General features: G+C 35.4%; 1 protein-coding gene and 2 non-coding genes across 3 annotated transcripts in view; 2 read left to right on the top strand and 1 right to left on the bottom strand.

Annotated features, from left to right (window-relative positions):
• Positions 1-27,057, top strand: part of LOC112906325 (membrane-bound alkaline phosphatase-like) — a 39,074-nt gene that overhangs the window by 9,060 nt on the left and 2,957 nt on the right. The window contains exon 4 of the mRNA XM_025980253.1: positions 7,938-8,119. Coding sequence (XP_025836038.1) covers positions 7,938-8,119 — 182 coding nt within the window. The remainder of the gene's footprint in view (positions 1-7,937; positions 8,120-27,057) is intronic.
• On the top strand, positions 23,136-23,207 carry Trnap-agg. Its single transcript has one exon. It is a non-coding gene; the product is annotated as a tRNA-Pro (tRNA).
• On the bottom strand, positions 23,648-23,719 carry Trnap-ugg. The gene has a single exon. It is a non-coding gene; the product is annotated as a tRNA-Pro (tRNA).

Consider the following 27,057-nt stretch of genomic DNA (forward strand, 5'->3'; position numbering starts at 1 on the left):
AATTAATTGGAATTTTTCACACACAAGCCTTGCTATATGAGCTCTCAAAGCATATAAAAATTATACGGCTTAAATGTGAAGTTGGGTGCAAAAGAATACAATTAAATCCTCTGTCGGGAAAAAACGAAATGACTTTCCGAACAATCCGATATAACGTGAAATCAAATGGATGTTGCACTAGCTCGGACCTAGAAGCCGCCGTCGGTTGGTGTTGCGACCTTTACAACCCATGTAGGTCAGCATGAGGTCGCCTACTGGCCAAGAAAGCCTTTACCTAAAGTGAAATATTTTGCGAAAATTACAATTTGTTTAAATCATTGAAACAATAATAGATTCTAAATGGTGCGGCTACAAGATTAGAAACGGTAATGATTACAGAGCGCAGGAATTTTGATTGGTATTGCTTTACTAATGACCCAGAACGAGAGGAAATTAGTGTAGAATTCCATGTTCTAGAATTTCAATTTAGAATGTCAACTGCAGAACGCAAAGTTAAAATTACAAAAGGAACTCTGTAGCAGCTTAAATAACAGGGAAACTTTATGCACATTTCCATTAACAAAATTCGCATCAAGAAAGTTAAATAAGTCTGCACAATGCAAGTTTCAATAATACGTAGCCAATATTGTAAATTCCATCACCAATGAGTATAAATGTAACACATTTTCACTTCCTTCTATAAAAGGTTAGAAGCGTTCAAAATGTGATGTTGGAGGCGAATGATGAGGATAGAGAAGGTTAGAAATGAGGAGGTACTAGAAAGAATAGGAGAACAGAGGGCGCTATGGAAGTCAACAAGAAATAGGCGAGATAGGTTGCTAGGTCACCTTCTCAGGTATGTAGGACTAGTTAGAGAAGTATTAGAAGCGAAAATTGGAGTTAAACGAAATTGAGGAAGACAAATAATTAAGTATAAGGGTTGTTCTAGTTTTAGGGAAATGCGAGGCTTGGCTCAGGATAGGAAAGAGTGGAGGTACGTGTCCAACCAGTCTTAGGACTGACGACCTTATGATGATTATGATGTTCTAGTTTTAAGGAAATGTCAAATGCGTTTTCTTTTCCGCCGCGCCTCCCGTCCATGTTTCGCACCCGTACAGGGCCGCGCTCCAGACTTACATCTTTAACCATCTTTTTTCAGTTTCTAAATGAATCGTTCGCGAGCATACTCGAGTGACTTCTTTTTATTGAAGGTGACTAGACCCTGCGCTATCCTCTGGTTAATAGCTCTACTACTCTTTCCTTCCTGATTTTATCTGACATCCTGGATGCCCAGCTTTCCTACTCAATACAATTCCTATCCTCGAATTACCTTCCATCGATCCTGTATATACTATTGTAAAGTCTTCACTACAAAGATGCCCTCCTTAAGGGACTTGTCTTAGTCTAGTTTCATTTTAAAACCCCTCCCCCCATTATGGTTGAACCTATGGTCCAGCTCCTTAATTACAAGAGCTTCATCAAGGCTCATGTCGCGTTGGATCGGCCTCTGATCATAAAATTTAAAAAAAAAAAATGAAAATAGTTCTTTACTTATCGATTACAGGGAAATTAATGAGAAGTCTATGGTCTGAACATAAGACGGTAAATCTTTCAACAAGGCAATCTTGTGGATACGTTTGCAGTTTGAATACATGGGAGAGCATGTTTTTTAATTGTAATATTTTAATTATACCCCTACCGAAAATTTGATATTTTCGCACATCTCTCAGCTAGGAGATCGTATTTACTTATTATGAAAGTATTTTTTCCAGCCTTTTATCTACGATTTTAAGAATATTTAGCATCATGTCCAATTTAACATTGTCAAAATCTTTTTTTAAATCTGCGAATCCTATGTATCTGCGCGCTTTTTATGAGAGTAATAAATAGAAATTCTTCCCTTTTTAGGGATAATGGAAGTGTTAAGTATATCATGTTCTTGGACAAATGTCCTTTGAGAATTCAGCATGATTTGGTCCACAATAATGTAAAAAGTTAACGAGAAATACCATTAAATATTTCATCGTATCATTCAGAAGACATTATTCTTTGTTCCCCGGAAAAATTTTCCGTTTTTCTTGGTTTTAATTTTCCGGAAATTTTCCTTTTGTTGTCGACTGTCGCATGATCTAATTTTACCATTTAAGCAAACGTTTTCTATGAAAGATTGATGACTTCCGTTAAATATAGACGCCGTGCCGCCGGCCGGCCGACTGTGTCTAAAAAGTTATCTTGTCAGGTTCCGAATTAAAGATAGATAAAATGTGTCCGGGAAAACGTTCCCAGTTAAAAGAAATGATAAAGTGAATACTGCAGCTGACCGAAGCCATTTATAAAATTATCAACTCTTAATCGCCATTAGGGTCTTTTTTCCCCATAAACCAACCATTACCGCCTATTAGGGCTAATCGAATGTGATCAACAGAATGACCTCAACGCATTGAGTGAGCGAGTCATGTGGTCCGAGGCCCAAAAGTGCCTCTATTTTTTTGAGTATCCGCAAATTAACTTAATGAATATTTAGGATCGGTTTGGTTGAAAAAGAACTGATAATTTACAACTAAATGAATAATCATTTCCCAAATGTGCTGAAAGAGGTAGATTGCCACCCGATTTGGTAAAGTAATCTTGCGGTGAAATTCTATCAAATTACCTATAGTGATGAAAAAGAACTTTATTTTATTCATTCATTATTGTTTCTTTTTGTACATCTATTATCAGGCGCGTATCTACTGAGTTAGCCCCCCTCCCCCTTCGAAATTAAAAGAATACCGTCAGCAAGAACTATGAATCTATATTTTTTTTGTGTACCCCTGACAGTGTATGTACAAAATTTCATGTAAGGTTTTACCCGCGGTTTCGCTCGCGTCGATCTCCTAAATGCATGGCAATGGTCATCGACGACCACATAAAACTAATTGTTCTATCCGTCGGGACCAGTATTTTGTTTCTGTATAAGAGATACCCTATGTCCTTTTGTGTACCCCTGACAGTGTGAGACAAAATTTCATGTAAGGTTTTACCCGCGGCTTCGCTCGCGTCGATGTCCTAAATGCATGGCAAAGATCATCGACGACCACATAAAACTAATTGTTCTATCCGTCGGGACCAGTATTTTGTTTCTAAATAAGAGGGCCCTATGTCCTTTTGTGTATCCATGACAGTGTGTGTACAAAATTTCATGTAAGGTTTTACCCGCGGCTTCGCTCGCGTCGATGTCCTAAATGCATGGCAAAAATCATCGACGACCACATAAAACTAATTGTTCTATCCGTCGGGACCAGTATTTTGTTTCTAAATAAGAGGGCCCTATGTCCTTTTGTGTATACCTGACAGTGTGTGTACAAAATTTCAAGATGATCGGTTGAGTAGCGTGAAAGAGTAGCAAACAAACAAACACATTCGCTAGTTAGGATTCAATTTTTATTGAGTAACCCAAGAAATCTTGTTCGTACCGTATGTCTCACGATATCACACAACTTGTTTTTAAATTGTGAGTTTAATCAATAGTGAAGTCTACTACATTTGTTTTGGGCAACCTTGTATATAAAATTCATTAAATTTTTAAAGGTTAAAAGATAAATAGAGAGAAATAAAAATTTTATTTAGTAGTAAAATAATGCAATAAATTTTCGAACAAAGCGGAACTCAAGGATCAACTATTTTATACAAACGGTAAAAATGCGATTGAAAAATATTGTCATAGAACCGAAAACAATTGTTTATGAAAGGGGTATTATTATTCTGTTTTGCGTTGCACCATAAGCTTATATCTTTTCATTAATTTCCAACTAAGGCTACTCTAGACAATAGAAATGCAAGGAAGCTTATTTTCTTCAAGAAACGATTCTCGATTCTTTTGTCCCTTAGACAACGGAAAGAAAGCCCAAACCACACGCCGTGCATAAATTGGTCTATTGACAAAATTTAATTACTGACAGAGTGCACGATTAGTGCTTCGATAAAACAAAACAGAAAACAATCGGCAAGAGATGATAGAGAATAAAACGAATTAAACGAAACTTGGAATTTTAGCTGTAACTACTTGAAATTAATTGCGCCTTCTGTTTCCGGTTTTTCCCCGCTTTTAAACATTTTAAATAGTAATTATATGTATTATTACCAGTGTAGATTTTCCAAGCAGCCACTGAGAAATGTCAAAGTTCAACTGCATAGGGTTGGGTTATTAAATATTGAAATGCAAGATCAATTCAACTGCGAACTTAATACCACCGGGAACGTGTTGTTATTGGTCTGTTCTTAAATCTGTTTAAATCATTAAAAATAGCGAATGCAAATAAAATTGTAAGCCTCTGTAGTAGTTTTCCTCTGCCAGCGCGAGCGGGTTGTTTTCTTCTAAATCCCCCCATCCGGGTCCTAAGAGGGAAGAGATCTCTTTAGGTACGTGTACTAATACGAGCATTAGTTTTGGGGATACTTATACCTGCTCTTAAATCGAAATATACCGAGCGGCATTGCCTAGAGGTTTAGACCATTGCTTAGCAGTCGGGAGGACGCCGGTTGGATTCCGAATCCGTCTGCCTTGGTCCATGTTTTTCTGTGGTTTCGTTGGATCACTTAGGCAAATGCTGAGGCAGTAATATTCCAGAGATAATCTTTCATTTTCTTCTGTCTTCATTTTGTCCGTCTCATCTTTCTCACCCGAACCACCACCCACCCATTCCCACGATTCCTGAAAGCAGGCTGAAGAGGGCCTTCCGCCCTACCTTCCGGTGTAGTCCGGAGGGACTGCCCGCCCACCAGTATTAGTGGCTGGTAGGAATGAAACACCCAAAAGTTATTTTTTTCGAAATATTCATGTTTTTTTGGCGCATTTTCTGGCACATATCCTCAGATATATTCGAAGGCTGAACCTAAGCAAAGAATCTAAGCACTTAAGGGTTAAAAGTTTATATTAATTTGTATAAGGAACCAACTCCGACGTTGCACCTCCTTTTGGGAGGCTTTATCAAGATAGGTTCTTAAGTTAGATAAGCACTTAAAGAACTAAAGAACCTACCTTGATAAAACTTCCTAAATAGAGGCGAATCGTCGGTGTTGGTTCATCACACAAACTAATATGTAGGCTTTTTCTTGTGTGTAGGGGTTGTTTAATAAGGCTCCGGGTGATTTGATAAATATATAATAATATTAATAATGAAGAAAAAGAACAACGAACATCAAACATCAAAACGAATAACAGAACTAAATATCAGGAACAACTTATTTACAATGTATCGATTCTTCAAATGTACAGTGTACATTGTACACGTCTTAGTTAATAGCCAAAAATACGTCTTTCGTCTTTGATTTGGCAAAAATGCTCCGTCTAAATAAAATGTACCGTCTTACAGCAACGTCTTCGTACCTTGATCTACTCTCTCTACTCCGGTGGTCTCTCACGTACCCCAACATGCACGCATAGGTAAAAATAAATTATCGATCTACCACCACCTAACTGGTATCGCTCTTGCACCTGTGCAAGCAACTGTCTATATTATAATAATTCAAATCCTACAAATATAAACCTTCAAACCCATAAGTGTGTAGATTCTTTGCTTAGTCATATCCAGACTAAGAGAAGAAATGGAGAATATAATTCTAAACTTTGTATTTCTCAATTCTTTTGCAGCAGCTCTTCGCCTATTTTTGAATTCGCGAGCCACCACTGATGTGTCATGACCTAAAAATATATCGCATAGATTACCTATTGAATTTTTTTTTGTTTTTCTTTTGACCAATCAACAGGGATCACAAGCCGGATTGAAATGTTTGTGTTCGTTCTATCCAAATTAATTGATTTCTGATGCCGTGATTGTAATCAAGTCATGCCGCGACCTAATTTTTTTTTAAAATTAGAAATAAAATGCAATCGGCTAGAGGTAGATAACATTTAAGAAAATGATTTTACCGAAATCGACACGCTGCTTTCGTGAAAACACGAAGAATACAAACGATATTGCGTTTTCATTATTTTTTCGTTCAAAACGATTTTCTTGCTTTAGAATAAATTGAGTTATAGCGTGTGGTATTAACATAAACACATAAGGCGAGAGCTCAAAACAAAACGATTCGGGGAAAGCCATTAACCCACCAAAATATGTAAATGATGGAGTGGCTTAGGTCGAGCATGTTATGTTTACAAAACATTTACAAATGTGATTGTTATAGTGAATTTTTTTCAAAAATGTCCATTTCCCAACCAAAGCAAATAAAAGCTATCTTCACTTTCTATGATTGTGATGACATGAAATTTAGGGATTGAATAGTGATATATAGTGAAGTAAATATCAGGAAGGGAGTTAGACAGGGATGTTCATCGTCACAGCCACTTTTTAATTTGTTTATTGAAGATGCCATTAACACTATTAGAAACAGAACAGGTTTAGGGTAAGATATAAAGATGCAGAAGATTAACATATCTAAATTTGCAAATGATATAGCAGTATTAGTATCTAGCAAGAACGAATTAGAGTTAGTTTTTAGAAAATAGAGGAGGTATTGACACAAAAGTATGGTATCATTATCATCATAAGGTCGTCACAAATACTTAAGGATGTGGGATGTTCTAGTTTTAGGGAAATGCGAAGATTAGCTCAGGGTAGGAAGGAGTGGAGGTGCGTCTTCTACCAAAACTAACGAACCCTAACACAGTTTCAGGATATTAAATTATTATATGACCTTAACGTAAATGGACATAGCATTATTTTAATGATGTACGACAATTCTCCTTTTTGAAAACACTACTGTATGGAGAATCCAAAAAAGGAACAAAAAAGAAAGTAATCATTTTTATTTTTTAATGATGAACTTGGATCTGACTCAATTTGACACATCGCAAACAAATCCTAGTCTCAAAACCGAACAAGCCAAATTAGAATAAGATACTTCAAAATCTGGGCAATTATGAGACCACACTCTAATTTAAACGATAAGTTGCAAAAAGTAGGGTTAGAACTACTACCATCTAAAATTTACGGTGTCCAATTTGCTAACGCTAATGACAAGTCTTACTTTTATTAATCTCTATTTGAAGTTGATATGATTTAATAACAAATTCTTAGAGTTTCTTCGTTTTATTAGCAATAAACTTTCCTTTACGCGTTCGTAACGATTACTTAATGTATGAGTCACCACACTCGTACCAGTTCACGTAAGAATGGCCCATTTGGACAATTTATGGGCGATTGCTCGAAACTGCCTCTTAAAAATAACGTCCTCACGGGGGGAGAATAAATAATAATATTGAAATTTCTTGACCCAGTCAGCAGCTATTCTTGGTCGTAAAACGAATGCCACTTTTACTTTTTCGTTGGGCATTAAGGAAACGGCCAGATGTAAAAATACGACGTAATGTCTGTCGCATGAAGTACGAATACATATTTCAAAAATGGAGTGAAGCATGAAGCAAAAAATGTACAGGTTTGCGAGTGTTTGTCGACCAAAAAGATGCCCTCTGTAAAATTAATTGAGTGAAAACAATTTAAAAAACTTTTTGGGATTGCTAACTAAAATGAGGGTCTCGGAACTTATATAAAAATGTCAGGTCGATTTTTTGGACGTGGCATACAACTGAATTTTTCAAATTTTATTAATTTATCATCATAAGGTCGTTAGTCCTAAGACTGGTTGGACACCCACCTCCAGTCTTTCCTATCTTGAGCTAATCTCCACATTTTCCTAAACCTGAAGCAACCTACATCCTTAACTAGTTGCGAACAGTAATCTAGGTATATCTTTACCCATCCTAACTCCCGTTTCTGCCTGTAATATGTCTCTAAGTAGACCTTTATGCCTGAAAAGGCGTCTTACCAACCTATCTCACCTATTGTTGTTATTGACTTCTATAGAGTCCTCTATTGTCCTATTCTTTCTAATACCTCTTCATTTCTAACCTTCTCTATCCACGGTATCCTCATCATTCGCTGGTACCACCACAGTTAGAACTTTTCTTTTAGCACCTTAGCCAATGCGTTGTTGAAATATAGTGTTTCCCTGCGTGATACCACCAGAGCCGGACTGATCCTTGAATGTACTTTAAATGTGATTTCCTCGTCGAACTACTTAAAAAAGTTGGACAATTCGATAGAAGAAGTGAATCCACCAACACAACGCTTTATGGCTAAGAAGCTCGAAGTCAGTAAGTTAACCACGCGCTGTATAGCATGATCTTAAGGATGTTTGGAAGGTACAATCGTTGACAAGAGTACATAAAATTAGAAAAAACTTTGAATAAAATAAGAAATAACGAATAATATGAAAAATTTTTAACTGACTTGGCAGTGAATATGCCTTGATTTCAACTTCGAAACAAAAAAATATTTAGTCTCAATCTTTATTAATAATGAGCGTAAAACTTTTTAATATGTTTAAATAATAATTAAAACTTTAAAATTGCATTTATTTCAGACAATTATAAATATTATCATTATATTATCAAGTAAAAACGAGATTTTCAGCTAATTTTTCATTTTTTCCTCGATAACCATTTAGTGAATTTGAATAACCTTACGCTAAAGTGATTCTCCAGAGTTCAAGTTACTTATTATAAAAGTTTGAAATTTCTGGTAGCTTTTTTTCTGTTAATAAAAATGAATTTAATCTGTTCGGTTAACGAATCTCCATAAAATGACGTGTAAAATTACAATTTTTTAAAATTTCAATAACTTTTTAACGGTTTAGTGAATTGATTTGTAATTTTTACAGGAGTTTTAGAATTGAATGAGGAACGTTCTTCCAAATTTTCATTTGTCTCGTAGCATTTTAGCATACCTCCCAAACATCCTTAACAGGAACTTTGGACGTCGCGTCGCACTCTGCAGAGAATTCGATAGTTTTTATGAGTATGTAAAATGAACATCGTCATCGGCCGATTCCTTTGTATTACAGTATATATGTACAATACATTAAAACTTCCGGTTGGACAGTTGTAGCAATAATATTGTTAAGTAACTGAGTAGTAGTACGTGGTGTACCTTTCAAAGGGACGCAATTATCCGATTATGGCGGTAATTGATTAATGAATCCGGACCGTGGTCTCGTGGTCGGTGTTTCTCCGGGAATTACACAAAATAGCGCAATAATTGGAACCGTTTCGGGGGCGTTCGTCTAACGATTGTTCTGACAATTATGTTGTCGTGATTTATTGCCTGCCTTAATGGACTTCCCTAACGAAAATTTAGCTGGCATATCAGATCTCTCTGTCTGCGCGCTTCGTCTCAACACGCGGACTTATTGATGACGAATTATATGTCATAAAATGTCAGAAAATATAATCTGGAAAATCGTTTGAATGAGATACGACATTCATCTGTTATATTAGGAATTACTTGTGTATAATGGTGGCACATGTGTAAGGGGATGGTTCAGTCCTGAGTCAGGATAAAATAATAATTTGTACAAAATTTTCTAATTTCCTAATTTGATTTACGTGCTTCTTATATACATGCTGCTTCTGAAATAAGTAGCACACTTGCAGGAAGTGATACAGCACTATAAAACAAGAAAGTTAATTAAGTAAATGTTTTGGTGGGTTAAAAGTCCACCGTTTTCGAGAAAATCACATTTGAAGTACTTCCAAGAACCAGTCCGGCCCTGGTGATATCATGCAGAGTTATGAGGTATTAGAAGGAATAGGAGAACAGGGAACTCTACGGAAGCAATAAAAAATAGGCGAGATAAGTTCGTAGGACACCTTCTCAGGCATGAACGTCTAGGCAGAAACATACGAGGGTGGATTGATAAGTTTCCGGCCTGACCAAGAAAAACAAGGTTTTTAAAAATTTTTTTTTTTTATTTCTCAACATAATCTCCTCCAAGGCTGATACATTTCTCATAGCGGTGTTCCAGTCTATTAATGCCATCTCTATAGACTGATTCGTCAAGCTCCTCAAAATAACCATTTACAGCTTCGATTACTTCNTATGACCTTAACGTAAATGGACATAGCATTATTTTAATGATGTACGACAATTCTCCTTTTTGAAAACACTACTGTATGGAGAATCCAAAAAAGGAACAAAAAAGAAAGTAATCATTTTTATTTTTTAATGATGAACTTGGATCTGACTCAATTTGACACATCGCAAACAAATCCTAGTCTCAAAACCGAACAAGCCAAATTAGAATAAGATACTTCAAAATCTGGGCAATTATGAGACCACACTCTAATTTAAACGATAAGTTGCAAAAAGTAGGGTTAGAACTACTACCATCTAAAATTTACGGTGTCCAATTTGCTAACGCTAATGACAAGTCTTACTTTTATTAATCTCTATTTGAAGTTGATATGATTTAATAACAAATTCTTAGAGTTTCTTCGTTTTATTAGCAATAAACTTTCCTTTACGCGTTCGTAACGATTACTTAATGTATGAGTCACCACACTCGTACCAGTTCACGTAAGAATGGCCCATTTGGACAATTTATGGGCGATTGCTCGAAACTGCCTCTTAAAAATAACGTCCTCACGGGGGGAGAATAAATAATAATATTGAAATTTCTTGACCCAGTCAGCAGCTATTCTTGGTCGTAAAACGAATGCCACTTTTACTTTTTCGTTGGGCATTAAGGAAACGGCCAGATGTAAAAATACGACGTAATGTCTGTCGCATGAAGTACGAATACATATTTCAAAAATGGAGTAAAGCATAAAGCAAAAAATGTACAGGTTTGCGAGTGTTTGTCGACCAAAAAGATGCCCTCTGTAAAATTAATTGAGTGAAAACAATTTAAAAAACTTTTTGGGATTGCTAACTAAAATGAGGGTCTCGGAACTTATATAAAAATGTCAGGTCGATTTTTTGGACGTGGCATACAACTGAATTTTTCAAATTTTATTAATTTATCATCATAAGGTCGTTAGTCCTAAGACTGGTTGGACACCCACCTCCAGTCTTTCCTATCTTGAGCTAATCTCCACATTTTCCTAAACCTGAAGCAACCTACATCCTTAACTAGTTGCGAACAGTAATCTAGGTATATCTTTACCCATCCTAACTCCCGTTTCTGCCTGTAATATGTCTCTAAGTAGACCTTTATGCCTGAAAAGGCGTCTTACCAACCTATCTCACCTATTGTTGTTATTGACTTCTATAGAGTCCTCTATTGTCCTATTCTTTCTAATACCTCTTCATTTCTAACCTTCTCTATCCACGGTATCCTCATCATTCGCTGGTACCACCACAGTTAGAACTTTTCTTTTAGCACCTTAGCCAATGCGTTGTTGAAATATAGTGTTTCCCTGCGTGATACCACCAGAGCCGGACTGATCCTTGAATGTACTTTAAATGTGATTTCCTCGTCGAACTACTTAAAAAAGTTGGACAATTCGATAGAAGAAGTGAATCCACCAACACAACGCTTTATGGCTAAGAAGCTCGAAGTCAGTAAGTTAACCACGCGCTGTATAGCATGATCTTAAGGATGTTTGGAAGGTACAATCGTTGACAAGAGTACATAAAATTAGAAAAAACTTTGAATAAAATAAGAAATAACGAATAATATGAAAAATTTTTAACTGACTTGGCAGTGAATATGCCTTGATTTCAACTTCGAAACAAAAAAATATTTAGTCTCAATCTTTATTAATAATGAGCGTAAAACTTTTTAATATGTTTAAATAATAATTAAAACTTTAAAATTGCATTTATTTCAGACAATTATAAATATTATCATTGTATTATCAAGTAAAAACGAGATTTTCAACTAATTTTTCATTTTTTCCTCGANCCTTGTAAATAAATAAATATATTATCCAATTTTCAAATTCTCTCTATCCCATCACGTTTTCCTAAGAAAGCATGTTAATGAATCTTCTACTGACCTTGAAATTAGGCAAGGACCTTTTTAAATATACGTAAATGTTTTCATGAAAATTTCTTTGTTATTTTTATATGGTGTCACTCTCCTTAATCAATAGATTTTTGCTGAATTCGTTGAATTGTTCTTTCTTCAGTTTTGATTGATGTACCTACTGTTTCTTATGCTAATAGCCAAAGTGATAAATGATGCTGCTTGAATGATAATGTAGTACGTGGTGTACCTTTCAAAGGGACGCAATTATCCGATTATGGCGGTAATTGATTAATGAATCCGGACCGTGGTCTCGTGGTCGGTGTTTCTCCGGGAATTACACAAAATAGCGCAATAATTGGAACCGTTTCGGGGGCGTTCGTCTAACGATTGTTCTGACAATTATGTTGTCGTGATTTATTGCCTGCCTTAATGGACTTCCCTAACGAAAATTTAGCTGGCATATCAGATCTCTCTGTCTGCGCGCTTCGTCTCAACACGCGGACTTATTGATGACGAATTATATGTCATAAAATGTCAGAAAATATAATCTGGAAAATCGTTTGAATGAGATACGACATTCATCTGTTATATTAGGAATTACTTGTGTATAATGGTGGCACATGTGTAAGGGGATGGTCCAATCCTGAGCCAGGATAAAATAATAATTTGAACAAAATTTTCTAATTTCCTAACTTGATTTACGTGCTTCTTATATTGGGATTTGACATAAAACGATACGGCACCTGGTGGCAGAAATTTTAACTGCCCAAGCATTGCATCGTAATAAACAGCTATTGTGTACTGTGTTATTTTGCAAATTGTGATTATTAATATTTTATATAATATGGAACTAGCGAAATTTCCATTTCGTGCAAAATCAAAGTGCAGAACCGTTTGTGCTGTAAAAAGTTGTACAAGTCGATTTTCCTACGGGTGCAACGGGTCGTAACTATCACAAATGTATTTGGTAATCTTGAGAAAATCGATCAAATTAAAGTTTGGAAAAGAGCTTTAAAAATTAAAAATGTCAGTTCATATACATACAAGAGTTTGCTCACTTCATTTTAAAAAAGATGACTACTTTTTTCCGGGTAAGTAATAATCGAAAATGTTGTATTTCTATACTTAACCTCACTTTATAACTCCTATGTGTTGTTAAATTTATTTGTTTTTAAATTTATCATAAGAAAAATTAAAAATCACAATATACAATGCTTTCTATAATACTGATGCAATGTATGGACAGCCATCTTCATTAGGCCGCGCCCACATGTCACATCCCAATACATGCTGTTTCTGAAATAAGTAGCACACTTGCAGGAAGTGATACAGCACTATAAAACAAGAAAGTTAATTAAGTAAATGTTTTGGTGGGTTAAAAGTCCACCGTTTTCGAGAAAATCACATTTGAAATACATTCAAGAACCAGTCCGGCCCTGGTGGTATCACGCAGAGGTAAGAGGTATTAGGAAGAACAGGAGAACGGGGAACTCCACGGAAGTCGATAAAAAATAGGCGAGATAAGTTCGTAGGACACCTTCTCAGGCATGAACGTCTAGGCAGAAACATATTAGAGGCAGAATAAGGAGTTAAGAGGAGTAGAGGTAGATTTAGATTAGATTACTGTTCGCAAACAGTTAAGGATATGCGATGTTCTAGTTTTAGGGAAATGGGAAGATTAGCTCAGGATAGGATATAGGGGAGGTGCATGTCCAGCCAGTCTTAGGACTGACTACCTGATGATGATGATGATGATGATGATGAAATACCTGGTAACTAATATTACAAATATGTATATTGCACGGCTTTCGTGATTTGCGTATGAAGCACGGTAGCAGCAGCTGTTCGGACAGCATGAGCCCCAACTGACAGGACGATATCGGTTGCTAAGATGTTTCGTAATCTGTAAGCTCAACAAGCTTAATGAGGTTCATTATACGTCTATGTGTATTAGCTTTGCAATTAAGTAGACATCAAAGTTGTAATCCTAATTTGGTGATGTATCAATTTGATAATCATGCACANCAGGAAGTGATACAGCACTATAAAACAAGAAAGTTAATTAAGTAAATGTTTTGGTGGGTTAAAAGTCCACCGTTTTCGAGAAAATCACATTTGAAATACATTCAAGAACCAGTCCGGCCCTGGTGGTATCACGCAGAGGTAAGAGGTATTAGAAAGAATAGGAGAACGGGGAACTCTACGGAAGTCAATAAAAAATAGGCGGGATAAGTTCGTAGGACACCTTCTCAGGCATGAACATCTAGGCAGGGACATATTAGAGGCAGAAAAAGGAGTTAAAAGGAGTAGAAGTAGAATTAGATTAGATTACTGTTCGCAAACAGTTAAGGATATGGGATGTTCTAGACCAACCAGTCTTAGGACTGATGACCTTATGATAATGATGATGAAATACCTGTACTTGGTAACTAATATTACAAACATGTATATTGCACGGCTTTCGTGGAGCATGGTAGCAGCAGTTGTTCGGACAGCATGAGCCCTCACTGACAGGACGATATCGGTTGCTAAGATGTTTCGTAATCTGTAAGCTCAACAAGCTTAATGAGGTTCATTATACGTCTATGTGTATTAGCTTTGCAATTAAGTAGACATCAAAGTTGTAATCCTAATTTGGTGATGTATCAATTTGATAATCATGCACAATAATCCAGCCATGACACGTTATGATCAAAGATAATGATCTTAATTGATAAATGGTATTTTGATAGGTCATGATCTCTCAATATTTTTGAAACGAACTTCTTTATCGTACGTAACGTCGGTAAGGAGCTAACCAGACCAAAACCGCGTTACCAAACCTCGATATTGTATTAAAAGAAATATTCGTCAAATATTCTGCAGATGATGGATGCGGCGTTGTAATGTTGTATTCTTATGCGTGATCCCAGAGTCAGACTGAACTTTGAATTTACTTTCAAGTACGTTTTCTCGAAAACGATGAATTTTCGGACCACTATACTTTAGTTAATTTTCTTCTTTTTCCTGCAAGCTTGCTACTTATTTAAAAAACACCCTGCATTTCTCAAATACTATGGGGAAAGGTTGTTTTTTTCAATTGTTTAAAGAAAAGTGCAAGCAACAACAAGATTTCGTTTCGTACAATTAAAAACGTAACGAATTGTAACTCCACTTATTGACATTAGTCATTACAATAATTATTTATCCACACTCTGCCTTCTTCGGATGAAGAAAGAAACTTAAAATAATAATACTAAATTGTAAGGAGTTCGCTGAGAAATTTACAGTTATCCTTGTAAATAAATAAATATATTATCCAATTTTCAAATTCTCTCTATCCCATCACGTTTTCCTAAGAAAGCATGTTAATGAATCTTCTACTGACCTTGAAATTAGGCAAGGACCTTTTTAAATATACGTAAATGTTTTCATGAAAATTTCTTTGTTATTTTTATATGGTGTCACTCTCCTTAATCAATAGATTTTTGCTGAATTCGTTGAATTGTTCTTTCTTCAGTTTTGATTGATGTACCTACTGTTTCTTATGCTAATAGCCAAAGTGATAAATGATGCTGCTTGAATGATAATAACAATAATATGCGTAGGTAGACATTCATTCATAATACTGTTCCTTATTTATCTTTTTTTTATATATATATATATAAGTATCTACAACATACCCTTATTTTTTTGGTAATCGTTCTTTTAACCTTTTCAAAGATCTTTTTTTCGTCTCTTCAAGGGGAATGATCGCTGAAGATAACCATACAGGAAGCTGAGAGAACATTTGCATTTTACGACTTTTATCTCCTACGTTTACTTATCGGCTTTGTCGTTTATGAAATAAGTCTGCTGTCACCGTTTTCATCCTCATTCTTCTTACATGTCAGAACTTCTCTACGTTTTTCCAGAAAATAAGCTTAACATACTTCAGTTCTTAAATTTTGCATTAAGGGCATAAAAAAGAGGCATTTGTATATTATGTGTACTTGAGTTTATGACATTTACATTTACCGATAAAACTTCATTTCCTATTTTTTTTAATAAGCATAACTGTACACTTGTATATTCTTCACAAATACGTAGGAGGTCTGTTAAAAAAGTATCGCGAATTTTGAATTTCCACGGATTATGTATATTCGATTTTCAATTTTTTTTGTGGCGTTATGTTGCTACTCGAGTCTCTCACTTATACCGACAAGTTCGGCCATGATGATTGTTCATTTAGTTTTTGATAGCTGCTTTGCTTGCACGTGTTTTGGCTCGTCTTCGATTTTTGCCTATTCCAATAAATGGATCAAAGAATCTGTATCAAATTTTGTGTGAAAAACAAAATTAAGTGCGCGGTCGCATTCCGAATGTTGACTGTGGCATATGGTGAAGCTACCTTGTACCGAAGCAACGTTTATCGATAGTGCAAAATGTTCTGAGAGGGCCAAGATGATGTGAACAACGAAGAGCGTGCCGGACGCCCGAGCACGTCATCAACAGACGAAAACATTGATGAAGTGAAAAAAATAGTATTGGAATTAGAAAATAGTATTCAATATATCGTCAAATCGTCGTTAGAGAAGTTGCTGAGGACTTAAACATATCGATTGACTCCTGCCATTCGATTTCTCGCAATGATTTGGGCATGAGACGGGTCGCCTCGAAACTCGTACCAAAATTGCTCAATTTCGACCAAAAACAGGATCGCATTAACGTTGCTAAGGAACTGTTGGACACTGTCCGTGACGATCCAAATTTGCTCCAGAACGTCATAACTGGTGACGAATCATGGGTTTATGGTTATGACGTGGAAACCAAAGCTCAATCATCCCAATGGAAGCTTCCGTATGAGTCAAGACCGAAAAAAATGCGCCAAGTAAGGTCGAATGTGAAGGTTTTGCTTTCAGTTTTCATCGATTGCTCGGGCGTGGTGCATCATGAATTCTTGCCACAGGGTAGAAAGGTTAATAAGCAATATTATCTACAAGTTATGCGCCATTTGCACTAGTAAATCCACCAGAAACGCCTGAATTTGTGGAAGATGATACTATGATAACGCCCCTGCTCACACATCGTTGCTTATGAACGAATTTTTGGTCAAAAACAACACTAATAATGTCGCAGCTACCGTATTCCCCAGATCTGGCCCCCTGTGTCTTTTTCTTGTTCCCGAAACTAAAGAGGCCCATGAAAGGACGACGCTATGCTACGATTGAGGAGATAAAGACGGCATCGAAACACAAAATTCGCGATACTTTTTGAATAGACCTCGCATATTAAAAATCATGTCAACTGTTTCGCTAGAAAGTAACTTTTTCAAGTAGTGTTTTATAATGTACATTATTATGCAGATGTTTATCGTTGTTATCATCTCTATACTTTTCGTTTTATTTAGAGCAATTGTAGAAACTAACAATTATTAACATATATACTGGTATTTGTAATAAATAATCAAATACTTTTAATGTTAGATCCACTATAACTTGACACAGTTACGATCTTAATAGCACAATTTATGTACAAATAAAATCTGCGAATAATACGTAAGTAACACGTTTACAACACGGTTTTGCTCTACTAGCATTAAAGATTTGGGGAAATTCCCCCATTTAAGGAGACACATTTTTCAATCTGGAGTATCATAAATACGTTTAAAAGCTTTCAACGTCTTTCTTCGTGTTTCTTCTTACACACATTCCTGATATAATGTACAATCACAGGAAAAAAAAAAGCATTAGGCTTAGGCACCTATAATGCGTAGTTCTTAACTTCTTTTTTATAAAGTGTGCGTATATAATTTATAAATTTAGGCTATTTATACGTACTTCCTTAACTCGAATATACTAAATGCAATCAGTTATGTCCGAATTAGAAGAAAATCGGCTTTAGAAAGATTTCTGCTTTTCCATCAAACTTTTTAATTACCGTGTCTACGTATATGAGGCATAATCACCCTTCCAAACTTAGATTTACAATGTCAGGCAATATAAGCAGGTACCTACTTCGTTCGTGTTGTCTTTTCCTTCCGTAACCTTATGATATTAGCCTAATTAATATTGACTATCTCATCTGGTTATAATTCCGCCCAAAAGCTCACTTTATTATTGAAGTTATAATAATAGACAAAATTACTTCTACTGTTAATTAGTCTTCTCCTATTTTCTATTCAGTTTTAACGTCAAGTTGTATATTCATTTAAAAACTACAATTAATTAATCAACATGTCACCAAGATTGTTTGTACTTTTCAAGACTAGTTTATAACATATATTTAAATATATATTCATATTATACAACGAGTTTATTACAGCTCATTTCAATTTGTTTGAATTGTGACCTTGAAGAAATCTGCGCGAAGATAGAATGAATACACACTAGGCGTGAACAAGACAGAAATAGTTGGAAAAAGCTTAAACGAGCAGAGCTCTCGGTGGGAACTGTACAGTACTAGACGAAAATGTTTAGCAATTTCTTAAAACAAAAATGTATATAAATTAACAATAGAAAACAAAGAAAAAGTTTTATAGGTGTGTAGAGCGTTAAGTTAATTCACTTGTTATTATTTTTGGCTAAATATGCTTTTAAATAAAGCAGATTCTTAAATTTCAACGAGGCAATTTAAATAATTTTGCAAATGGTACTGTACACTTTTGTCTAGTTCTCGCTCGATGATCGGTGGAAAAATGAGCTCCGCAGACAAATATGAAATTGAATTTGGAATTATGCTACGGCGAATCGTAATAAAGGGAAGGGACATATTTCCAACTTCTTGAAACGAACAGTAATTTGTGTTGATTTTCTATTGTATATTTAAAAATAGAAACTAGCCTTGAAGAGCCTCACAACCTGGGCGAAACGTTTTAAGCAAATAAATGGCTTTTAACCTCATTATTGCCTTGATTACAAAACTGAATATTATTTCTAGTTATTTTTAATATAATGATTATGTACAATTTACCAAAACTTCCCGTTAATTACATTTAATCCTGGGTTACAAGCCGTTATGCCAAAAGGGCAAGATATATGTTGTCTTAACATGAATTTCCTCTTATACAACGAGAGTTTTAATGTAAACATGTATGGGAAACATTTCCACCTGGTCACGATGATCTCTGTCTTCCTTCGTCTCTGCTTCTCTTTGTATCTGCCTGCATACATATTTGCTTAAACCCTCAAACAACTTCAACAACCGAGTTGTCTGACGCCTGTGCTAACTAGTACTACGTACAACTAGTTATGTGTAGTAGTATCGGTTTATCTCTGGCTATTCTCCAGCTCGAGGCAGCTAACCAGAGTTTCCCAAATAAGAGTCCCCGCGTCTGTTATTCTCAACCTCTGGAACTCCTAACCTTTTACACCTTTTGCAAGTGTAAATAAAGCCGCTACAGAGAGGTAATCTTCATGCTGCTTTACATAATCCTGCATTCGCGGCGAAGTAGATACAAGTCGTTGTGAAAATGTTGGTACATCTTTGAATTGTAAAAATTATGAACTAAGGATCGAGGAAGTGTTTAGAAAATGTAAAATCGCGATTTGAATAAAGGAGATTAAACACTCTTTAAAATAGTACTCTAAAAAGGAAAATATTGTGAGGCGCTGCGATTGAAACGTGGTATCAATGTGAAAACAGGAATGGTCATGAAGTAATGAAATCCACTGTTGAGGAAACGTCTGATTAATATGATTTCTAACCCCTACTGAGTAATGGGGTGGTGCTCCGTCTTGCATAAACCATATTGTTATTCTTAGATGTAATGAGAGATCATCGAAACTCAAACCACACTTTTCATAAATAAGATCTATCTTCCACAAAAACATTGTATGAAGGCATCTTTGAACAAATCATCATATTTTGACCAAAATAACCTGTACTTACTGTATAGCCCAATAGTTATGATTCACGTGTATATTAGACAAACATGGGTTGTAAGTTATTTTTTGGACCATTCCGTTTCAAATGTTGCGTAGTTCTTCATTGGTGGCATGGCATCTTCAAGGGTGGGTTAAATGATAAATAAATGATGAAGAACGAAATATTTGAACAAGAAAAATTTCCAGACACTTCCTCTGCCAAGCCATTTATTGAGGAATTGTCTGGATAATAATCTAGTGAGAGATCGACCAAAATGTCATAATATGATATGTCATATGGCAACACTTTATTAACGCATGTTTTGACCAATCCTTATATTTCTAGCTAAATAAACCGCGCTTACCCCTTATCCTAATAACGATGGTTCATTATCTATAGTTAAATCTTGTAAAATATCGAAAATGATTTGAAAATGTCCAATCATAGTTATTTAATATGGTTTTCCTAACACCATCTGCATTTATTCGATAAACGCTAGTTAGTCGGTCTGTCGGAACTCTCTATGGCGTGCTGATGAGATCCAAAGAGATACCTCTACATCTGGAGTCTTCAACAGATTACTGTCGCTTCTCATACAGTACTTTGCTCATAAGAAGTTTTACTTTCACTTCCTGAAGACACGTACTCATATACGTTGAAGAAAACTTAAAGGAAAATACAATTTAGCCTTAGCTTGTTAAGTATGTAGGTAAAACAGTGAATTAAAAAAAATTAATATTCTTAATTCAGCATATGTAAATGTAGGACCAGCGGGAGAACATTTAAAAGTTAAGAAGGAACACAGAAGGCACCTTTTGTGAAAATTGGTTTTCTTTAACAGTTTTTCTCTTTCTATATACACAGGTCTGCCCGTAAGAGAGCGTGTTTTCAAAGGCCCCATTCTGCCACTTTCTGCATGGTCGGCGCCAGATATTCTGTCGCCGGAGGATCTGCAGAAGCTACATTCAATCCAACAGGAATGTTACGGTAAGACACGCCATTGTGTGGCAACCTCTTTTTTACTGAAAGCGTTCCCGTTTCTAACTTCCGGAATAAAAACGCGGCTTTTACTTCTTGCAGCGTTTCGCTTTGAATAGATCGTCTGTCTCTCCACGTTTAAATGTTTATAAGCTTGTTCACTTCCTTCGACAAACAGGGATTGAGTACGATGGAATCTTGACTCGTGTTTTAACATAGGTACCATCAATTGTTAAACGATTCCGCTCTTATCATTTATTCAATAAGTTTAACTATTCTTTACAATGGACTAAATTACGTAATCCATTATAAGCGCTATGATGGAGAATCTTCATGTAAATTTAAATTTGTTTATCGGAAATTAACAAAATCATTGTAGGATATACGTACGCCACACCCTATCTTATCTTACAAGAGGGTAATTTTAATTTTATAAAGTTCATTAATTTTTAACTTGTATACTATATGTATTCAAAACCTTTCTGTTAAATTAGGCATTTTAGAATTAAGCCACTTTTTTCAGATTTAATACGTCGTATAGATAAGTACATTAGATGTATTAGTTAGGTTGGTTATCCACGAATCCGATTGGGAGGGTAATCGAAGATGACTGATCCGTATCGGATCCTAAGTTGTTCGTTCACTGAAACGATATTAGTCGATCACAATTAGTCACAATGTCGACAACGCAGAAATTGTATGTCTTGGGTGCATCTTGGCAGTAATCCGGGCAAAGGTGCACTTACTTATGAACGACAGTTTCAAGTCCATGTATCGAATGTTAACAGAAAGTTTTCACTCATGCCTATGGTACATCCGTTATTAGAGAAAAAAAAATAAGAGCATGGCTGACGGAGTATCCAATCCGATCCGGACCTTACCGTGCTTCCAGCGTGTTGTCGCAACCTTCGTAAGCCGATTGTGTCACCGGTATGGATCGTTTAACTCGTATCAACTCGCATTGTGACATTAGATATTACTATTCGATTTACTCAGGTTTATCGACTTGGTAGACATCGGGCCTTATTAGATTCAAACAAATACAGATGAAGCATCTAGTAAATGCTCAATTACAATTTTTTACTTTCTTCGTTTTCATTGTAACTCATTTCGAAAATACAAAATCCCCAAAACGTAGAATGAAATATGGTGAATATTTATTAAACACCACAGCGAACCCATTTGCGTATCTACTCCAGCTAATACGCCAGTATTTAATAATAAACTGCTGTGGAGCATCAACTTAATAGCCTGTGCCTTTTATCTGTAGTGCATCACATGTATATGCAGAATTTCGCCAAGACGCCCGCCTGCCCGATTTATTATTATACACCTTATTACATTTTCGAGCGTGATTGATACGGCGGAACAAACCGTGACTAAGTACAGAATTATATGTATACAGGGTCTAGAACTAAAATATTTGTCCCAAGAAGGTTACACGTAGGAGTAGAAATCACACAGGTTGGTTGATTAATAGACGGCGCAAGTTATAAAAGTTCATTAATTGTAAATTGCGGCTTGTCCAGCGGTATTAGTTTTGAACTAGTGTTGCAAAGATCTCTGCTTCCGCAATTGCAGAAGTTCCGCATATTTTTTCACTTCTTGTTCCGCTTTTGAAAAACGGAAGCTCATTAGAATATTAAAAACGAAAGTGCCAAATACAATATAAGTAATTTACCAAATGGGCGCACAATCAACACTAGAGAATTACCGAAAATAGTTACACTTCCGCATCCGTTTCCGCTTCCGCAAAAATATACTATTGACTTCCGTTTCCGTTTCTGCTTCCGTTAAGACACTTCCATTACATCACTATTTTGGACTATGTTGGACTGAATGAACAATCTACAAATTTTCATGTATGTGATATTGTCTGGTCTTCTTATGTTACGTGCGACACCCTGTACACAGTTTTGTCAACGTATTGCAATTGGTGTGCTAGGCATGCAACTTCGTTATTATGTTGCATAATAAAGTGAATGCTGTCGTGATCGTAATAGTGAGCGATGCATATACATACAAATACTATGCATAAATGCACAGGTACATTCCTTCATCATACACATGTGGCTATACAAAGTACAATCACTTTTATAAGCTGGAAACATCTGCTAGGAGCATGCAGCAATTCAGAGAGTGCCGGGACCTGCTTTACGAGGCCAATTTTATAGACTCAAACGGTCCCAGATTGCACATTAACTGGGTCACACAACTAAGATATAACCCGCTGGTTTTAGTTAAACGGAAATGTGTAGGTATATTACAGTTTAATTAAAAAGTTTCTATAAGATTACCACATTTAAAATTGCATTTTCATTTTTATTTAAAAAAAAAATATTTATAATTAAGACGTTTCATCACGTGTACTCTCAGAAGATAATCAAATCCTTGTTTAAAATTGGTATCAGATAAATAAATTATGATTCAAAAAATATGTGTGTGTGAATCATACGATTAGTGCACTTTATCCCAAACCTTCTTGAATAACCCTCGTATGTAGACCATTATAATGAAAGTCAGCATATAAGCTAGATTAGTAGCAACTTTTTTCAACTGGCTCGTTGGTCTAGGGGTATGATTTTCGCTTAGGGTGCGAGAGGTCCCGGGTTCAAATCCCGGACGAGCCCACAGCCTTTTTTGTGCACTTCTGATGCCTTTCTATGTTTATGTAATACAAAATCTGTACCAATATATTTAGCTGTACATTAAGCATTTTTTTTTAAGAAAAATTTACCATTTGCGCCCGATTAGTAAGTTGAGTATTTTTTGTACTTTCTATAGTGCATTTAGCGTTTGTAATTTAATAATTAATTTAAAAGACAAATGCGTTTACCATCTTATGACTTTAAAATAATTAATTAGCAAAATATAATAAATAAATTTGTAACGTGAATGTAAATAAAAAATAAATTATTTGACGTTAATTTTGCAGATATGCATTATGCAGATATTGATACTATAAAAGAACATACTTCAGGTCATAAATATAAAATGTGTCCCTTATTATCTCTATTGATTAAATTCTTTAATTAACCAAAAACTACTTGTTACAAACGTAAAAAAGAGCGGGCTCAACCGGGATTTGAACCCGGGACCTCTCGCACCCAAAGCGAGAATCATACCCCTAGACCATTGAGCCTGACTGAAAGTTGGAGTTTCTATACTGCAATTTCTTTGGCGCAGGTATACAACGTGTGAAAATGTATTTGGAATTATTATATTCAGGCTAGATGGTGTTTTCTGATCTTGCTACTGCATTGCTATATCCACTGCGTTAATTTTAATTTCTAGCTAATATCAAAGGAATGCATTATTGTTTTAAACAAATATTATAATTTTCTTTATACGCTATTCACTTTTTGAATACTTTTATTTCTCTGGCTCATATCTTTATTAAATTGTGTATAAAAAAAAATCGGATTATTCATACACAAAAGGCGCCACTTTTGTATGAAGATATTCCTATGAATTTCTCAGTGAAAACGCTCTTTTTTGGAGATGAATTTTTCAAAGAGAATAAATGAACTTTCTTGCAAAACTGATCGTCAAAAGGCGCGGCGAACAACAAAGGCCAAATCGGTACGTTTTACGTCTTTGATGTGCCACGTTTAAATCCAACTTTAAAATTAGAACTTGAGGGAGATAGGAATGCGTCGATCTCAGAAGTTCGACTTCAAAAGTTATCCCAAGAATTTTACTTTCGCTACTACGAATTAAGAGTGTAGTAGAGTAGAATAATGATAAAATTAAATGCAATGCATCTAAAATAACATTCAAATTCAATAATTTAACTAACATGTAATATGCTGTTTTTGATAAGAATTGTATTGGGATCCGTCAAATAGGCATACACCATCTGGTGGTAAAATTTATAACTCGAATGAGGGAAAAATTTACATAGGAACTGTGCACGCAAATCGTAAAATTGTTTATTAAAATAATAAAACACGTTAAAAAAGTAAAAATTTTTTTGATGATGGAGTCGACGAAGTTTTCTTCTAAAGTTAAATCAAATAAAAGTTAATATGTTCAGTGAAAAGCTGCAATAGCACTTCAGACATAGATCTTCACTCTTCACCTACATTAATTACTTTCCAATAAAAAATAACCGTTTTATATATGTAAAAAATATATTCAGAAAATTAGAGAATAAACTAATAGAAGCTTGAATGATAGCAGTAGGTATCAAAGAAGTGAATTCTCGAATAAAAATTTGTTCACGTCATTTTAATGTACATCATTATATTTCAGCAAGTATATTTACCATCAGCCATAACCTTAATATTTAAAACTAGAATTATACAAAAATTATAAAGTGAGAAATTATTTATTCCTGTGTAAGTAACTGATTTAACACAATTCTGATGATACGATATAAGTATTTTGAGGTTAAGAACCTACCTGCTGCAATACAACAAAGTTGCAATAATGTGTTTGCAACGTTCTCTTAAATCGACTTTGCAGGTGCAAGTCATTGATATGATATTGCTTAAATCACCCAGAATCACCTCACCTATTATATAACGTGAATCACTTTTTAAATCCGAAGTTTGTAAAAAGTAGGCAGTAAACTTGACGGAATTTGAAGGCTAGCTTCCGGATTTGTTATTTCCGAATTTTATAATGTGATTGGCATTAAAAACACGCTCACCTTCAACGAAAATTCCTTTCCGAGGCTTTGTGTCAGCCCAATCACATATTGTGTCAATACTTATCATTTTATGGTAATTTAAAAACTTGGAAATTGCACGGTACACTATAGGAACTACGATAAATTTTCCCTAATCGGCGCCATGTTTTTAGGCTCCTCCCATTTGACGGATCCCAATAGACTACAAGATACTACGACAACAAAACTTCAAATTCATTAATTGATTTTCCTTATAGCAATTGTTTCAAATGTTTTTGTTTCTTTTGTTGAGAATGCAGAGAGTATTTCGCGAAATGATTGCGGAAAGTTCTGAGAAGTATGAAACTAATGTTTTTTAGGCAGTAAAAATGAAATTTGCGTCAATAAAAACGCCCTTAAAAATACGGTTGCTGCGCTCAAAATATGAAAACGTTTAAAACTGTCGACGTATGATGAGAAACGAGACGGTGTAATCCGTTTGAAAACATCAAGGTTAATCCGTAAAAGCGGACATGCCGGCTATTATTGCTCCAACTTCAACCTCGTCCTGCAATAAATTCCGGATCTATGCAGAGTTATGACGACAGAAGGTCAGTTATATTTCATGAAGATTGATCGCACCAGACGAAAAACCTGGACACACTTCCGGACAAACTTGCATTTAAACGGAGAGCAGCAAACATAGGTAGATGTTCTATTACCGAATTTAACTATTAAATGTGCATAATGTAAATTTAATCAATTCAGCAATTAGGAAGTTTGTGACAATGTCGTTAGTCTGGAGACTGATAAAGGACGCAAAATTAGAACATCCTACAATCTCTAACTGTTTAAGAACAGTAATCTGCTATGGGCCTTCCTCTACTGCTACTTATTATTCCTGTTTCTGCTTCTAACATATCAATCTATAACTAGTACTTCATGTTTCAGAACGTGTCTTGTCAACATGTTTTTCTTTTTTGTCATTGTCTGTCAATGCTACCTCTATCCGCCGTTTTAGATCATTTCTATGTTACAAGTGTTAACTAGATAATTTTTACAGGGCGTTGTTAAATACATAATACATAAGAAAACAATAAATAGTAGTGATCAGGTGTAATTCGTCTCACCTAATAACATGGATTCTTTTCCCCAACAGATCCTGACTGCATTTAGGATGGTCAAACAGATACTCCGGTAGACCCAAAATAAACTAACAGTTACTGACAACCAATAAATAAACATTAATGTACTCACCGGGGGTTGCCTTCCCCCCTAGCTAAGTTGGACCATAATATTGTACAAGTATCCAATATATTACCAGTTTTGTTTATACGTATTTCTATTCTTCGACAACTAGCTAGAGTCACCCTAAAATAAGTAAGGCTTCCCTACACGCCCAGCCTCCTTTAGGGACTAGCATCTCAATGACCGGGTGTGGGGCACTTACATGAAGCTACCCTCGCCACCAGAATCATGTCATTCGAGTAGCCCGCAACACCCCTAATTGCGAGTAACCCCACTCGAAGGAACCACGGCTATTTTGGCCGGGCAACAGTGCACCAGGGGCGAATGCATGCTATTTTTAATTATATTTCTGTATCATTCTCGATACACACACTTCGTTCGCTCACGGGGCGAAACCAACACAGACTGCCTATATTTCTTATTCTCAGATTATCTGTTTATACAGTCTACAGTCATGTATTACCTATGGGTCTACCCAACCAATAAATAAATGGTCTCATTCATTCGAAACCATCAGCCTTTCCAACGAATATATAGAATGTAGAGATAAAGACTTAATTGAACGAAAAGAATTATTAAGAAGATATTAGAGTAAAAATCGTAAAAAATGAATATATATA

Source organism: Agrilus planipennis, unplaced genomic scaffold (genome assembly GCF_000699045.2).
Source record: "Agrilus planipennis isolate EAB-ADULT unplaced genomic scaffold, Apla_2.0 scaffold297, whole genome shotgun sequence".
Taxonomy (NCBI): domain Eukaryota; kingdom Metazoa; phylum Arthropoda; class Insecta; order Coleoptera; family Buprestidae; genus Agrilus; species Agrilus planipennis.